This window comes from Nematolebias whitei, chromosome 18 (genome assembly GCF_014905685.2).
Source record: "Nematolebias whitei isolate Nwh7 chromosome 18, NemWhi1, whole genome shotgun sequence".
Taxonomy (NCBI): domain Eukaryota; kingdom Metazoa; phylum Chordata; class Actinopteri; order Cyprinodontiformes; family Rivulidae; genus Nematolebias; species Nematolebias whitei.
Window position 1 is genome coordinate 16155982 of NC_056515.1, and position 18120 is coordinate 16174101.

The window sequence follows — 18120 nt, forward strand, 5'->3', positions numbered from 1 at the left end:
TACATCATGTAAGCTTTGTTACGTCATGAATGCTTTGTTACGTCATGAATGCTTTGTTACGTCATGTAAGCTTTGTTACGTCATGTAAGCTTTGTTACGTCATGAATGCTTTGTTGCGTCATGTATGCTTTGTTACTTCATGCACGGCGTTGAGAGTGGAGAGAGGAGTCACGCCCACACGAAAAAGAGCAAGAAAGTATAACGTTTTAACATAGAATTTGTATTAAGGCAGATAAAAGTTGTGGAATGATTTGAGCGCTCGACTTGGTCCCAAGCCGGCGAGTTTCTGAACCAGAAAGGAAGTGGCGAAGTGTTTGTGTTCGGGGTGTAGTTATCGGGTAAAATATTGTTACATCACTGCGATGGGATCGATACTTTAGCTGCAGTTTAACTCCTGCATGCGCTTCTAAAGCTTTCATCAAACATGGAGACCACTGTCTGTGGAACAGCCGCTCCTGTCACAGCACAGAGCAGCACGCAGGGCCCCCACACACGCTGCTCACAACATTTACTTCAACTCAACGCTTTTGACCTTCTGTTATTATTCCATTTTCAATCATTATTTTGCATTTCTACTTACTTTTTCAAGCCCACAAATCAAATTCACTTAAGAGGACAAATTTTATATTATTCCTTCATATCCTAAATATATTTTACTGTTTTACAACATTTCTTGCCGTATCATATGTACACTTTCTATATTTAAGAATAAAATCCACAAAACGACTACAATGAAGGGATTATTTTTATTTAATTATCATAGTTTATCAACACAATGTCTTTATTTATTCTTCACTGATCATTTTGTTCACTTTCTGTAAGGAAAAAATCCATCCAACAAAAGGTATGGGGAAAATTGTTTGGTTACTCTTCTATTTTTTATTTTTATTTTTTTCAGAAAAAAAAACTTTTATTATAATAAAATATTTTTTATGTACTTATAAATTTTGCCTAATTCTATCCTGGGTTTTAACTAATAAATGATCCAAAGAAAAAAAATCACAAAACACTTAAACGTCATCCAAATTCACCGTAATTATTTTTAAAGTATCGTATACGTATAGGCGATACTGGAACTGTATTTATATGGTATCGATCGATACCAAGCCTTGCAGTATCTCTTTATAGGGCTCTGTCGCACACCACTACTGCATGGATTCTCGGCTTCCTTCGACTCCAGACTCTTCCTTCTTCTTCGATTAATGCAAGGGGCTTAAGAGACTTAACTCAGGGGAAAAGTACATTTTTATTTTGTAAAGGGCAAAATGCAAATATAATATTCTTACAGGAAACTCATTCAAAACATGAAGACAGCAACTTTTGGTCTAAACAAACTTACTTTTGTCATGGCTCCTCGAGATCAGCAGGGGTCGCTATTCTATTAAAAAACTTCCAGGGTCAAATAATTTAAAAAGAAATGGATGAACATGGTCACTGGTTATTCCTCACTGTTTGTTTGGATAATGTAATAATTATTTTAGTGAATATATATGGTTATAATAATCCAAACCAGAACAAATTATTGCTAGAAGAAATAGCCTTAAAATTAGATCACCTAAAATCAACTAACTCAACAAACAACGTCATTGTTGGAGATCTCATCCTGGTTCAAGATGAATTTTATGACAGATGGCCCTCGAAACACGACTCAGCTTACCCAAGCACAACATTCAACAACTTTTGCAATGAACAGAATCTAGATGACGCGTGGCATCATCTCAATCCCGGTTCAATAAAATTCTCATGGTTCGGTTCAAATAGCAAATCAAGAACTGATCACTGGCTTGTAGAAAATGAATTATTGATCAATGAAATAAACTCTGATATTTCTGTAGCACCTTTGACCGACCATAGTCTTATTTCCTTACAAATAAAACCCCAAAACAGGAAACCAGGCTCAAGCAAATATTGGAAATTTAACTAGTCTTCTTAAAAATGACACCTACTGCCAAAAAACAAATCAAAGAATTAATCCTGAATATAACGGACTCTGAAAATTTAAATAGCCCAGTCCAAAAATGGGAATTCCTAAAATACAAGATCAGACAATTTTCTATCTCATTCAGTAAACAGTTCAAAAAAGAACTACAAGAAAAGGAACGTTGGTTGTGTACTGTAACCCCAGATTCTATGAGTATAGGCACAGCTCTTTAAGGCTATCGCTAGCGGGTTTATCCCTTCACGTGGAGGGCAGCACTGAAAACTTTAGTCCACGTCCACTTGCTGTGTGGGCCTCACCCCCGGTCCGTATAAATTACGGTGAGACCGGGTAATTGGCTCCCAAATAGCTTTTTTCTTCAGCCATTTAGGAACCAGTGAGGCCCAGAGCTTAAAGGGCTACGCCTATACTCATAGAATCTGGGGTTACAGTACGTAACCAACGTTCTATTTCGGATAGGCTTCGCCCTTTAAGGCTATCACTAGTGGGTTAAAGGCGAAGCAGGATGTAGTCTATGCCTCACTGGGTCCACTCAGACACAACATGAAGCACCTGCTTGCACAAAAAAAACATTTCATCACTCAGCCTTCTGTGTGCGTAATTACGCGCTGCATAATTGCGTGCTCCATGTGCAGGAGCACACCGGAGAAAAGATCTCTGGTGAGGAAAAAAGGCTGAGATGGCAGACCTGCTGCTGTGAATAGGAACAACGGAGGATACGAATTGTAACAGTGTAACGATAAACAGAGCAGACCAACACCTCCTCAGTATGAACCGATCAATAACAATAAAATCAGCAGTCATGAACTTGTGACTGATAATAAATATCTCACACTGCGACTGCATGCAGGCAGATGTGAGCTCAAAAGTGAGGCTCCATGAAACAAATAATCATTCTGTCAGAACCCTGAGAACAGAATGGATCATGGAGAAAGTAGAAACATCACGTAGATAAAACGAATAAGTGAACATGGCAGTGACCAGGCAGCCGCCATACAAATATTCTCCACTGTCATCCCTCCATGCAGAATCATGGAGGATGAAAACCCTCTGGTGGAATGCGCTGAAATTCTCTGGAGGATCCAGTCTAGATGAACTGTAAACTTCAGAAATAGCCTCACACAACCAGTGTGAGAGGCGCTGGGTGGATAGAGGACATCCTGAAGAGCTGTCCCAGAAATGCACGAACATACGCTGAAAGCGGCACAGTGCGGCCGTGTGCGCCACGTAACGTGAAAAATGGGTGCATGGGACAGAAGGAGGTGAGATGTTGCTTCCTCCTCAGAATTATGAGGAAGAGGATAAAACCCATCCAAGGTTATCACTCTCGATCTGAATGAGCTTATGATGCTTTTTAGAGCAGGGTTAAAATGCAGTACAGCTAAACTGCCGTCAGCTTGAATTCTGAGACATGAGGAAGCGACAGAGAGCGCAAACAAACACTCACTCTCTTTGCCGACGTCAGAACTAACAACAAGGCTGTTTTAAATGACATCAATTTAAATAAAACCTGATCTAAAGGCTCAGAAAGGCTTTGATCAGAGTGTGCAGGACCATCATTAGGTCTCACTGTGGAGGCAGTGGACGTGACACCGATCTGTGTCTCTGTACACCTTTCAGGAAACGCTTCATCAGCGGGTGATTAAGAACTGTTCTGTCACCGAAGCCCTCGTGACAGGAAGAAATAGCTGCAGCATAAGTTTTAATTGTGCTGAACGTTAGAGTTCTGTCCATCATCTGCTGCAGAAAGGACAGCATGCCACCTAGTGGCCATGAGATGGCCTCCACGCCTTTCTCTGTGCACCAGTGCTGAAAAACTGTCCACTTGATGTGTACAGCGTTGTGGTGGAAGCAGCTCGTGCGCCCTGAACGTACGCACCACATCCAGTGGGAGGCCCATCTTTTCTAAACGGATCTGTTCAGCGGACAGACCCAAAGATGCTGACCTATTTCTGGGTAAATCCTGATCGCTCTTCCTGCCTGGAGGAGAGCGCCCCCCACATCAGTTTCCATGGTCGACCCGATATCTGTCGCTGCAGATTCGGGAACCACGGAGCGCAAATGCATTTGGAGCCATGAGGATGACTGACGGTTCTTCCTCCCGGACCTGGTCCAGGGTCCGTGATATCAGCAGGACTGGAGGGAACGCATAAAGGAGCATTTTTGGCCACGGGCTGTGAGCGAAGGCATCCACTCCTAATGGTGGGTCATCTCGTGGGCTCAGTGAGAACCATAATTGACTCTGAGCATTCTCCTGTGTGGCGGACAGATCCACTGCTGCTCGACCAAACCTGCTCCAAATCCGAGAAATCAGCTCAGGATGGAGGCTCCAGTCTCTGTGGCGGGAACCACCCCTCAACATGATATCCGCTCGCCTGTTCAGGACGCTGGGAATGTACACTGCTCTGATAGAGAGCAAGATTTTGTGTGCTCAACACAACAGCTGTTTTGCAATGCATAACAGTTGGGCTGAGCACACGTCTCCCTGACAGTTTATGTAAACTGCCGTCACCTTGTTGTCTGTGTGGATCAGAACATGCGGATCCCGCAGCAGGGGCAAAATGTTGAGTCACGTTTCAGACCGTGAAACATTCTAGCACATTTATGTGAAGCGACATGTGGTCCAGCCATTGTGCTCCCACTGCCTGGGACAGGCACATTTTTCCCAGCTTGACAGGAACGCGTCTGTGAAAACTAAGACGTGTGACGTAGCCCTGCTGATGGGAACTCCCTCTGACAGAATGAGAGGATTTCCTCAGTGATTAAGATCGGTTCTCACGAAGGGGGGCACAAAGATAATCCACCTCTTCTGGCGCACAGGATCTATGCGCAGGCGGGCGAACCATCTCTGAAGGCGTCTCATGTGAAGTAGGCCCAGCGGAACCACAATGTGGGCCACTGACATTGTCCCAGGAGTCGCATGACAGGCAGAACTGTCACTATGCTGCAGGGTTTGATACGGCAGAGCTGGGTTTGAGACGGCAGAGCTGAGGTGATAGCGCTTTGGCTCTCAGCTGTGATAAACGGGCTCTCAATGTAGTTGAGTTTAGCTCCACTTCCAGATAAACAATCATCTGGGACGGACAAACGGAAGTTTTTTCCCAGTTTATAGAAAACCCAGGTTTACCAGGTGTAACACTAGTGTTTTGGTCTGTGCGACTGCTTTCTAATTGGACTGAGCTAATAAGAGCAGATCGTCCAGATGAAAAAAATTCTCATTCCTGCCATGTGTAATGACTGCAGAGCTGTCTCTACGCATTTCGAGAACATGGGTGGGGTGTTTCAGAATGATGGAAATGTGAAAATATGCGCTCTTCAGATCTATGGAGGTGAAAACCAGTCGTTCTGGTGAAGTTCTCCAGCAGCTGTTTGTCAGCATGTGGAATTGTCTCCCTATGGTCGAGTTGCTGAACATGAACAGGCCGAGAATGGGTCTCATCCCTCCATTTTTTAAAATCAGAACCAGGAAGTAGTGGGAGGGGAAAAAAACGTATTTTCCTCTTCGTTGGGAACTCTGAAAATCACGTGTTTCTTCAGAAATTCCTGAATTTCTGACTGGAGAGACAAGCTCTGTTCTGGAGAAGACAGAGCTGTCTCTATAATCCCTCTGAACGGTGGAAGTTGAGCTGCGAACTGCAGCATGTAAACCCTGCTGATCAGATGGTCCGTCCATCTGTCCAGGAAACACACTCGCTGCCACTCTGAGTAACGCTCGGAGTGCGGGCACGCATTTGTGTTGTGTCATGTTTCTCATGAACGTCAACCAGACTAAAAATCCTTACTGCCATCACTCGTTCCGGAGATTCTCCGAGGGAAACCCAAGGGGGGCTCCGACAGAAAAAAGGGCTGTATGTGTGCCTCTGTGCTGAGCCCAGGCTGCGGTCTCACACTGAGGTGAGCCGATGCGCACTGAGAGGAGGCGTGAGCGCTTTCTGAGTAAGACACCGTTTCGGTGGAGGCTGCAGCTGTCGTGGAGAAACACGTTTACTCCCGCTGCGCTGTGAGTGGGCAGAAAACAGCAGAAATTAAAAATGGGCTCTGGTTGAAAAACGAGGGATTTTACCGGACTCGGTCTGCTGAAAAAACATCATTTTAGCTGACGTGGCAGACGAGGGTTTCGTGATATTTACTGAACTGTGGTGCCATGTAAAATGCTGTTTAGAGGTTACTGGCTCGTTCTGTGTGGGGAATGTGTGAAGAGAGGCAGCTGTGAGATCAGCTGATCTGACAGTCTCAGATAAAAACGTTACTTTCAGAGGTGTTTCTGTTTTATATCAAAACATACATCATCAAAAAGCACATACCTTCCCCTCAAGGATCTGTTACATGGTGGAGGAGGCCGGCGGAGGAGCGGAGCGTGAAGTCGTTGTCGCAGTTGTGGAGCACCTCTTCTGCTGTTGCTGGCCAAGGCGATCCCTCCAGCGGCCAGAGGGGCGAGAGGAGGACTGTGACATCACCAGATGGTGTACAGTCTCTGAGACCTCCTCGGACCTCTGTGATTTCTCAAGGATGGTCCTGAAGTTGGCCCCGAACAGTGCCTCTGGGGTGATGGGGCCCTCCAGCAGATCTTAACTTATGGCTCCAATGAGACCTTTCTATATTGGGACGAATTCACTTAACAAAAATGGAAAGTTTGTCAAGATAAATATATGCAACTTGTAGCACCGCTGTCCCAAATAGTTTAATTAAGACTATCAATCAAAATGAACATGAACTTCATCTGGAGAAACAGACCACACTACCTGAGAAAAGGTCACATGGTCAAAGAATATAAAGATTGTGGTCTGAAAGTAATTATTTTATTTCGTATAGGCTTCGCCATTTAAGGTCTATCGCTAGTGGGTTCATCACTTCGCGCACAGCACAGCACTGAAAACTTTAGTCCACACCCACCTGCTGTGTGGGCCTCACCCCCGGTCCGTATAAATTACGGTGAGACTGGGTAATTGGCTCCCATTTTATCTTCAGCCAGCTAGCTAGCACTGTCAGAAGAACAAAGAAGGAAAAGTTGTCCAGCTTTGACCGGCACAACCTTTGCTAAGGATGCCTGGGTCTACACCACGCCAACCTCCTACCATCCCGGTGAGCTCTTCCTCCCCGAGGAGAAGCAGAGACGATCAGCCTTGTTCAAGGTAAGCGCCAAGGAGTGCTTTTCCATGGCGGGCCGCTACCCGCTGGACTACGCCATCGCCTTTTCCAACGTTTTTTCCTTGTGGTGAATCGGATGATTCCCTTGAAAAAGACAATGTTAGCAGCAGCTCCGCTGAATGTTTTTTCCCGTAGAGGGCCTCTACTTGCTGGACAACGCCACCGCCTTTTCTAACGTGTTTTCCTCGCGGTGAATCGGATGATTCCCTTGAAAAAGGCAATGTTAGCAGCAGCTTCGCTGAATGTTTTTTTCCGTAGAGGGCCTCTACTTGCTGGACAACGCCACCGCCTTTTCTAACGTGTTTTCCTCGCGGTGAATCGGATGATTCCCTCGAAAATGGCGTTGTTGGCAGCAGCTCCGCTGAATGTTTGTCCATGGCGGGCCGCTACTCGCCGGACGACACCATTGCCTTTTCTAACATGTTTTTCTCGTGGTGAATCGGATGATTCCCTCGAAAAAGGCGATGCGGGCAGCAGCTCCGCTGAGTGTTTTTTTCCATGGCGGGATGCTATGCGCGGGACGACGCCACCGCCTTTCTTTGATGCAGAGTCACGCAGTGTATCGAATGACTCTTCTGAGAAAGGCGATGCTAGAAACAATCTCGGGTTAGCAGATACAGATAAAGGACAAGATACAGTTGTGATACATCGAGCAATATTTCCAACTGATAACCAGATGAAACCCCGCTGAATAAACTTTGTGTCATCATTTCAGGACTCTGGATTCTTTTAGAGGTTATTCTTGGCCATTTCTCGACATACCTCGAGAATGTTTATGGATCTCACCGGAGGACATTGACTGATTACAGTGACCTCGAGAGCATCTGTAGGCGTTCTTGACCGGTCTCGTCTCCTTCTTCCTGCTCTGCTCTGCAGAATGTCTATGTAAATATGTGCTTGTTTGTGCAAAGTGTTTTTTCAATATTAGGGGTTTTTCTCAGCCAAGAAAAAAGTCTGATAGGGATTTTTTCGCCTCCAATTTCCTACATGTGTCCAGTTAACCACTGTTTTTTGTCTGTCCAAACAGGTCTCCCTTGTAAATGAGTTTTCGAGGCTCAATGTGATTTATCTGTTTAAATAAAGGTTGAATGAATGAATACAGCACAGCAGATAAGAGCGTCTTTACAGAAGCTTCCTGTCAATTGCCCCGAGACAACTTTGTTGTGAAATGGCACTAAATAAACGGAACTGAATTGAATTAAAAACTGCAGGGTTAAAAACACCACAGCTGGGAACAAAAGAACCATAAGCAACCGATGGCTTTTTCAGTGTAGCTCATGATTCCAACTGCACAGATCTGAAGATTGTGCTTCAATCTCACAAAACTGTAAACACTAAAACAAGAAAAAGAAAAAAATCAGGTCAGATCAGGTCTACACGAACTTTGATGAGCTCTATAATGCTATCCCTTCCCCCTACCTCTAACAATCAGACAGGTGTTTCTGATTTTTTCCAGCTTACAGGTCCCGCCTCTGCAGTCCAAAACCACTGTACAAGCCACTGAGACACTGGACTGAGGAGGCCTCATTATCCCTGCAGTACTGTTTAAGAACACCATGTGGGAACAATGAGCATCCCGACATGCAACCTTACATCTCCTCTGTCATTTATCCACTTCTGCATAATCACAAGCTAAAAAAATAAACTAACAAAAAGCTAGTTCATTTAGCACTGTCTGCCACCTTGCCTCACTGACACTTATCTCCTGGACAAACTTAACACGTTCTTCCATTGCTCTGAAGAGGACTGCAGACACATTGTTGACACCATCAAAGTATGATCAGCCATTCATCCCCCAGTAGCATCAGGGACTGACCATGAAGCATCAGGTGACCATGAAGTGGAGAGACTGCTACTGGAGCATATCAACTTCCACCTGTCTTGACCAACATTAGTTTGCCTATAGACTCAACAGATTCACAGATGAAACCACCATAGCCCTGCACACTGCCCCCAGTCACCTGGTGAACCCAAACATGTATGTCAGGAGGCTGCTTGTTGACTTTATCTCAGCATTTAACTCCATCAGCCCCAGCAGACTGGTTAACAAACTGCAGAGACGGTAGCTCAACACCCCCCCCCCACCCCACCCCTTGTTTGTGGGTCAAAAACTTCCTCACAATTATCTTTCAAATGTCAGAATGAGCTCCACTAAACCTCTGCTGTCATGCTCAATATTGGTGTGACTCAGGGCTGTGTCCGCAGTCCTGTCCTGTTTACACTGTACACTCATGATTGTGTCACCACCCACAGCTCTAATACACTCATCAATTTTGCTGATGATGCAATAAGACTGATCAGCAATGGCAAGGCGACATTATACTGAGAGGCGGTTGAGACATTGTGTCCAGGTGCAGAGACAAGCACCTCAACCTCAACACCAGGAAAACCAAAGAAATGATCTGTGATTTTTGGATGTTGAAGGTCACAGTGGTCGCAGGATTGCAGAACAACAGAGAGGAGGTAGAACAAATTTCAGATTTCAAATTCCTTGGACTTCACCTCTATCCACATAATCAAAAATACCCAGCAGTGTCTCTACTTTCTGCGTGTTGAAGCGAAACAAACCTCCCTCACCTCTGCATTTACTGCTGCATCATAGAGTGTCTAGGCATATGCACGTTGTGGTACACCAGCTGCAGGTCAAGCAGCTGCAGCAAGTCTGGTTGAGATGGATCAGTGGATTATTGACTCCACACTTGGACAAGAGCTACACAAGGCACATCCTCCAGCAGACCGCAAAGGTCTGCAATGACCCCACTCACCAAGGACACTATGTCAGACTGCACCAGTAAACTAAAACACAATTTCTCACCCAGAGCTGTGAGGAGTTTGCTGTAGCAACAACACATCAGTCCCTCGACACCAACAATACAGAAAGTGCTGCAAAGTTTCAGTGACTATGAAGCTTGTTGTTGTTATTTATTGTTTTAGGGACCAAAACTCCGTCAAGCTAATGTTCTTAACAAAACCAAGCAGGTTAAATTTATTTTTACAAGTTATTTTTGTCATTTTATCTTATCACACTATAAAGCAGAGATCTTGTCAGGTTCAATTTTGTCAACTTCTGGCAGACTGTGAAGAAATGATCTCAGCTCTGACCCGACCTTTGACCCATTATTTGGTCAAACAAACCCATCGACCCAATCAGGGTGTGTATTTTGTCTGGTTTTATGGTTAGGTTTGTTTCGTGTTCCTCTGTCAGTGCTCGGTTCTGTTCTGCTCCTGCTCCACCCACTCTCACCTGTTCCCCGTTGTCTTCTTGTCAGGTGTTTGTGATGATGTTCATCACTCTTTATCTTGATGGTGTCTCTGTTTGTCCCTGAGTTGAGCATGAAGCCTGTCTGATGCCATCTTGTTCTCATTGTGTTTTGCTCTTTGTGGTCCTACCAGTTTATTAAACCAGAGTGTGGCTGCCTCAACAGCATTTTTGTTCATAATAGATTGTTCTTCAAAATCTTAGAAGAGTGTGTTTAGATGGATTGAAGTTTTCTTGTAGCTGTTTGCTGCGATTGTTCTGTTTCATTAAAATGTGAAACAATTTTAACTTTGTTTGACAGTAACTGCCTTATCTTTCTCCTCTTTGTTGTTGAGAAGGGCAGAGCCATGCAGTTCATTTATACCTGCTGTCCTTGAAAATAACTTAGCAGACAGCAGAGCAAGGATGCATTTATTCTCCACCAGTTTAAGCCTATAGCACCATAACTAAGGGAAAACTCAGGAAACCAAAGCTAACCCTAACCATTTATCTAAAGGAAAGTCTTAAGCCTGACCTTAACAGAAGGACAGACACTAGAAGTTGGTCCCTGAACAGAAGAGCCTGAAAGCTCTGCCTCATATTCTGCTGTTAGAAACTCTATAGGAACCACTAGTAAACCATGCAGTCTGACAACCAAGTGCTCTTTTATGAAATTATGGAACAATAAAATGTTTAAATTAAGATGGATTGGTTGTTGGGAGCTTAAAGACACTAATTATTTATCAAATTAAACTTAAACGAAGTTATAAATTTTATTTTCTTCTTCTAAAGTTAGAATATGCCTAAAGAAGTTAGTGAAAAACACGAGACTGTTCTGTTTAGCTGAGGGCTTTCCTCACTGACTCCTAAAAATAGATCCATGCAGCACCCCCCGCATCAGATCATTATGGGCTGTATTACATTTCAGGGTTTATTATAAAGAGTGACCAAACCCCGCTCCTGCAGCCTGCGTCCCCACAGCACTGTTCCAGTCCTCATCTTTTATTTTTTCCACATTTTCTCATCTATTTTTATTCTCTCTCTCCCCCCTCAGAGGATCACGTCACTTGCTGAGCTCTCGTTCCCCTCTCTGGTATTTAAGGAGCCCGCGGAGCACAGCGCGCATCTCTGGGAGACCCGCCGGAGGTCCGAGGTGGGCGGTGACTAAAGCCGGAGGTCCGAGGTGGGCGGTGACTAAAGCCGGAGGTCCGCAGCCAGAGGGGGCGGGGAGGGTGGCACCGAGCGTTTCGGACTATCCCGCACATACACGCACGCACACATACATAGGCACAAGAGGAAGGAACCACCACCATCATCATGGCAACGACCACTTGCACGCGTTTTACAGATGAATACCAGCTGTACGAGGAGCTCGGCAAGTAAGTGTCTCTTTAGACTGATGCTGTCCTCTGTCTCCTGCTGTCCTCCCACAGCTCTGAGCATGCGGGATGGAGATGGAGGTCCCCACATTCTGCAGATTCAACTCAAAAAGCTTCTAAAATAAGTCACACCTGACTTTACTCCAATCATATGGCTGCATTTTGCTTAAAGATTTGGGTCCATGTCTGGGCATCCCCCTTCTCCTCCTCCAATGTCTAAAGGCTAATTCACATGACTTCACATGAGGAAAAGCTTTAATAGTGTTGGAGTGAAGCTCTTTATCACAGCTGAGGAGTGATGCTGCTAATCCACTGCAGATCTACTGAGGTGTGATCTGTGATTAAAACAGAGAGAAGAAAGCTGGAGTTTTTTTTAATTTTTTTAGGGGGTGGGGGGTGGGGGGGGACTTAAGGGATGCAGACAATTGAGAGACTGAAGAGGCGCCACAGAGAGGTGAAGTGGACTCAGTGTCTCTGTCAGGTTGTGCGTGGGTAGAGAGGATCTCTCTGCAATGTCTGCCTCACAGGAACATTTGTTCCACAGCCAGCTCGTTCAAAGCTGCAGGGATTTTATTTTAGGTTATGGATCTGAACATGTTCATTTTACAGTTTGTTTTCATTTGTTCAGGCTCAGTGTGATCTGTCTGTCATTATGTGAGAAGTTTGAGACAAAAGAGCTGCTGGAGAAGCTGTCACTGATGACAACACTTCCTGGATGCTGCTTGGCTTCTTCTGCATTTCTGTTCTGGATTCATGTGTCACATGGAACGACAGAAAAAAATGGCAGGAGTGACTCAGGGGGGAAATCTCTGCAGGAGACACACTTAACAAGGATGTAGAGACACAGACACCCGGCTCAAGGCACAGGACAGAAGCACCGCCTCACAGGCTTTATGCAACTAGCTTTATATCCTGGAACACAACTTTTCCTTCTTTCATATGCTTCAGATACCAAAAACAAATAAAAAAACAGAGGCACACGATTACAGTGCCTAATATGTTAAAACTCTTTTTTTTCCTATTTTACTCTGTTCTGTCATGACTGCAAAATAACAAAAAATAAAGCAAGCGTTCAAGAATGCAAAGAAATGCATAATTCAAATGGATAAACTGCATGTTCTGCAGAAATGCTGCATGAATGTCAAGCGACTTAGCAAAAAACTGCTGAGAAATCAAAATCTGATTTGTTGAAGTTAAAACAGAGCAGAGGCTAAAATGTTGTCAGAAATGTCAACTCATGCTGGATTAAAAGCCAGAGAGTACCGATGTGTAGAAAATGTGTAAAAACACCAGGAAATGAAGCCTGTCTGATATGAAGCTGATTCCACAGTTTAGGAGCTACAACTGAAAAGGTTCTGGAAGGAACATAAGGCTGCAGGTCAGACAGGTATGCAGGACTGTCCATTTAGGGCCTTATTAGTCAACAATATAACTTAATAATCAATCCTAAAATGAACAGGGAGCCATTAAAGGGAAGCGAGCACCGGGGAGATATGTTCACAATTTGTGTTAAAAGACGAGCTGCAGTCAGAAGACGACGGCCTGGCTGACATGACATACAGAGTAATAATAATCTAGTTGGGACTGAAAGGCAAGAATCACACGTTCACAGTCATTAAAGGATAAAAAAAAAATTCAGTTTTGATAAAAAGGATGTTCTTTACTACAGAACGAATCTGTTCCTCAAGGTTAAAAATTTAATTAAACATCACCCCACAGTTTTTACATGATATTTTACAAACGAGTCCGCGGAGCCTAAATCTGTTGGAGAACAGTTGCCAAAATGGAGGTTTTAGTGAAAAAGAATGATTGTGCTTCATCTGAAGGTAGATCTAAGCCTTGCCTATGTGGGAACAAAAAGCGATGTTACATTTTCTAAAGATGGAGCTTGAGGGAAAAATGTAGATGAAAAGTAAAATGGATCCAATAATACATCCTTGGGGAACTCCGCATGTGAGAGAGCAGAGAAGGCAATAGATTCTCCGATGCTTATTGAGAAACTCCTGTCAGACAGATAAGACCAGAACCGGTCTGGTGCAGAGCCTTTGAGACCACATTGCTCCAGCTGGGAGAGCAGAGTGGTCAGCTGGCTCAAAGGCAGCGTCTCCTGACTATAACTAATAAAAGATGTTTAAAGTGTGCAGTTTCTGTGCTGTGAAGAACTTTAACCAGAATACAACATTTCAAGGATGTGGTTTGCATTCAAAATGAACTGCAGCTGGATAAAAACTATTCTTTCTAAAAATTTGGATCAAATGGGAAATTTTGAGATTAGTGTCAGACTTTAAGATGAGTCAAGTTTCTTCTGCAACCGCTGGACGGCTGCATGATTCAACCAGGCTGGAACACTTGAACTGAGATTACTGATAAAAATGCTGCTGAAAAACAATAGCTAAAAGCTAACGCAGCCAGGTAGTATCAAAATTATCTAAATATGTGTTTAAATGAGCATAACAGATGTAAAATTAGCTAAACTGTAGCTAATAATAGCAAAATGTGTGTTGGAAATCGACAACTGTTGCTAAAATGGGAGACTGCAACAAAGCCAAGATTCAACATGTCTGCTGCTTCCTTAGAGAACTTTACTAAGTGGTTTTTCTATGTATGTGAATGTTTCTGTAAAGTGCCCTGTGGCAACTTTGTTGTGATCTGGCACTATATAAATAAACTCAATTGAATTGTATTTAAAATTGGCAAAAAAGTAGCTAATTTTTTTAGAACAAGATGCTAAGTTTTTGCTCAACAGTAATTTTAGCATCTAAATTTGCAAAGAGCAGAACAGTTACTAAAAGCAAAAAAATTTTGCAAAACAGTAACTAAAAGTTTCAAAAGCCTGTCTGAAAAACTAAATGTGGCAGAATGGAAGCTAAAAGCTAATGAAGCAAATGTGTAATTAAAAGCTAAAACTGGCAGAATGGTAGCTACGAGCTAAAAGTAGAAAAGACAGAAACAATGTTGAAGAGGGAACATTAGTTTCAAGACTTTCAAGAGCTCGCAACGTAGTTTTATTTTAAATCAAGTTAAATATTGTAAAAAGCATAAAAGTTACAAAAAACAATAGTTTCAGCTCACTTTTCTTGATGGAGATGAAAATTTGATAAATGATTGTTTAAAGTAGCTCAACATATGCAGAATTAGTTTGATTGCAAAAAAAAAAAAAAACAACAATCATACAAATTAAACAATTAATGATAAAAACTGTGTGAATACTGACTCAGCATACACACAATGCTTATAGCACAAATTTAACAGTTTTTGTTTCCATTTCTTTCATTCAGAACATACTGCAAACTTTTGATGTGAGCTGACAGTAAAATGCTTGTAAATTAGACAAATGGTGAATTAAAACTTTACCTTCTTTTTAAAACTTGCCTGTTTTCAGAAAGCACTCGACAACGACTTTCTCACACAGACACTCATTCAGTGTTGGTATGATGCAGATGAGGCGCATGTGAATGCAGATTTTAGCTGAGTCAGAATCCCTGAAGCAACCAAACAGCTCCAAATCATATCACTTCCACCGCCATGCTTCACAGTTAATAGGCTTCATTTTTACTGAAACGTGCAGATTCTGACTTTGGCAATGTTACTTCTAGATGTGAATGTAACAAACGTTTTTTATATATATAAAAAAAAAAAAAAAAATTAAAGGTCTAGCATTCCTTGCAGGAATGCATATCACCCAAACTCTTTTCTGGTCTATCAGATATTTTGCTAACAGAGTTGACTCCATTAGTTAATGGCAAAGTTTAAAATAAAAAGTTTAACAAATTTAAGTCAGGTCCTCTGGATGGATTATTCTAATTCAGTTCAATTCAATTCAATTCAAAAATACTTTATTAATCCCAAAGGGAAATGAATTGTTGTTGTAGCTCATCATCCTGGTTTCATTAGAGTTGTTATAGATGCTGATGGCTGTGGGCAGGAAAGATCTTTTGTAAAGGTCTGTCCCACAGCGGATCCGAAGAAACTGGCTGCAGATGCCGATTCATCCACCCAGACCCAGCAGAGCTCTCGGTCCTCTTGGGCAGCAGGACTGCCTGAATGCCGGGCAGAACTCCTCCCCGAGAGATGGCCATTTCTTCCAGCAGCCCGATGAACCCCTCGTCACCGCGGACTTAACTGCATGTGCCGGTGGACGATCTCAGTCCCCCCACTGTCACGAGCCATGCTTCCCGCTACCTCCAAGATCTCTGCGGTCAGGCACTCAAGCACCACCTTCAAGTAGACGGGAATGCATCCACGGCACCTCCTTTTCAATTCATTTGGGATTTGGTGCTGTAGTTGAGATATTTTTCGAGCTTTAAAGGGTTAAAATAAAGTTCTCGTTAAAATTCATCCAGGGTTTTGATGTGTTTTTGTTGATAAACACACAAACACACATACACTGACTCACCCATCTTTTGTTATAACAGTTAGAAATCACAACAATGGGTAAATTTATTTAATATTTCTTCAGGTTTTCACAGATTTGCTTATTTAATGTTACTTTATTTTTTGTGTACATCTTTTATTGTTTAAGCCCCCATAGAGTTAAATGAGAGATGTGTGACATTCTGACACGAACTAATCCACGTTTTGGAGCCAGATCTGGACCTTCTCCGGTCATTGCACCAGACAAGCTGCCCTGCTGAGGCTCTGCTGCCATTTCCACCACACTGTGAGATGTCAGCAGGTGTCATGCTTACTCACCCCATCACCTCATTATGCATTGGAATTGGAGAGCCTGTGAGAGGATGGGTAACTGAGAGGGTTTTATTGCGTAACAATACTGAGGTGAGATAAAATTAGCTTTGGGCCATGACAGAGGTGGTTATTTCTGTCGCTCTCTGTAGGGTTTGATGTCAAAATGTGCTTCTAAAACCAGCTGAAAGCTCAGTTGGAGCACTTATCCTGAAAATGCAGCTAGTCCTCCTTTTATTCCTTCCTGTTTGATCATCAGCATTACTTGAATTATTCAACACAATGAAGGAAAAAGACTTAAGCAATAATAGAAACATATCAGGTTGCACTGCAGGCCTGCTGTTGTTGGATCAGGGCAATTTCTGGTGAAGACTGAAAATATAGATTTATTTATTTATATAGGTTTATTTATCCAAATATCAGTCGTAAATAGTTTAGGATGATCATAAATAATCAGAAAAACTCCATAATTACAACACATAAATGTCTGCTTATAATATAAATAACCCACTGAATCTTTTGTTTCCCTCGCTGTAAAACTAAAAGGAGGAATTGAATATACTCTCCTTCTGCCCATGAATGTTGTGAGCACGATAGTCTAAAAAATTAGTGTGGTACCAACATCCATTTTGTTGAGTGGCTACATCTAGGCACAAGAAGGGTTTCTTGTTTCTTTAACTTGCAAGCTAAATATTTAGGTCTGAGTTAAATTTTTAGTTAGCAAATGAAATGTTTATTTTGGAAATTAAACGTTTAGCTTGGAAAATAAATATTTATGTCTGAGTTAAATATTTAGTTAGCAAGTTAAATATTTTGTTTAGGAAATAAATGTTTAGTTTAGAAATTAAATGTTTAGTTTTGAAAATAAATATTTAGCTTGGAAATTAAATGCTTAATTTACACCTAAATATTTAGTTTACTGACTAAATATTGTACTTGCAAGTTAAGTATTTATTTTGTAAATTAAATATTTTGCTTGTAAATTAGTTATTTAGTTTGGACCTATGACATTTATAAATGTATGAATAACATGATGAAAATATGACTTTGAAAAAGAAAAACTATTTTTTTCTTATGAAAATCTAAATGAACAAAAATATTGCTGTTAATTTTTGACTGTGTAACTTTACAAACGGCACCCCACAGACATGAGGTGGGGGTTGAAAAGTCAAAATTGAAAATGTTACTTGAAAAAAATTAACATTATAAACAGCAAGATGTGCAGTTAAGGCTTTTATATATTTTTGGTTTGATGATTTTATTTATATTTGTATTATAAATAGATTAGTGTGGCTTTTTATTTTATAGCACTTTCTGAACTCTTCTTAAAAATTGCTGACTTGATTTGATTGAAAGCGGCGAGGAAGAGGAGACTTGGACGACAGCAAGGTCACTCTTATAGCTGAGTTGCCTGTTTTGATGCTGACAGAGCGTTTATGGGCAGTTCAGCATCTTTTCCTCCTTTCTCCTGTCTTTTGTTTCCCAGGGGGGCCTTCTCAGTGGTGCGTCGCTGTATCAAGCTCTGCACAGGCCAAGAATATGCCGCCAAGATCATCAACACCAAGAAGCTCTCGGCCAGAGGTGAGAAAAGGAGCGTCACTAGATGATAGGAGACTCCTGGTAATCCAGCATGTGTGTGTTTTCAGTGAACACAACAAAGAAGCAGCGTGTCATCAGTATGTGTGTCCTGGATCCTGAAGCATACATTAGCATATTTTACTGCTTGTTTGATC

At 42.3% G+C, this 18120-nt stretch overlaps 1 protein-coding gene across 1 annotated transcript in view; it reads left to right on the plus strand.

Moving 5' to 3' along the window:
• The first annotated feature begins 11396 nt into the window (after positions 1-11396).
• LOC119425070 (calcium/calmodulin-dependent protein kinase type II subunit beta) overlaps positions 11397-18120 on the plus strand; it is a 44029-nt gene continuing 37305 nt past the window's right edge. Inside the window, exons 1-2 of the mRNA XM_037692594.1 lie at positions 11397-11704; positions 17874-17968. Coding sequence (XP_037548522.1) covers positions 11643-11704; positions 17874-17968 — 157 coding nt within the window. The 5' untranslated portion in view covers positions 11397-11642. The remainder of the gene's footprint in view (positions 11705-17873; positions 17969-18120) is intronic.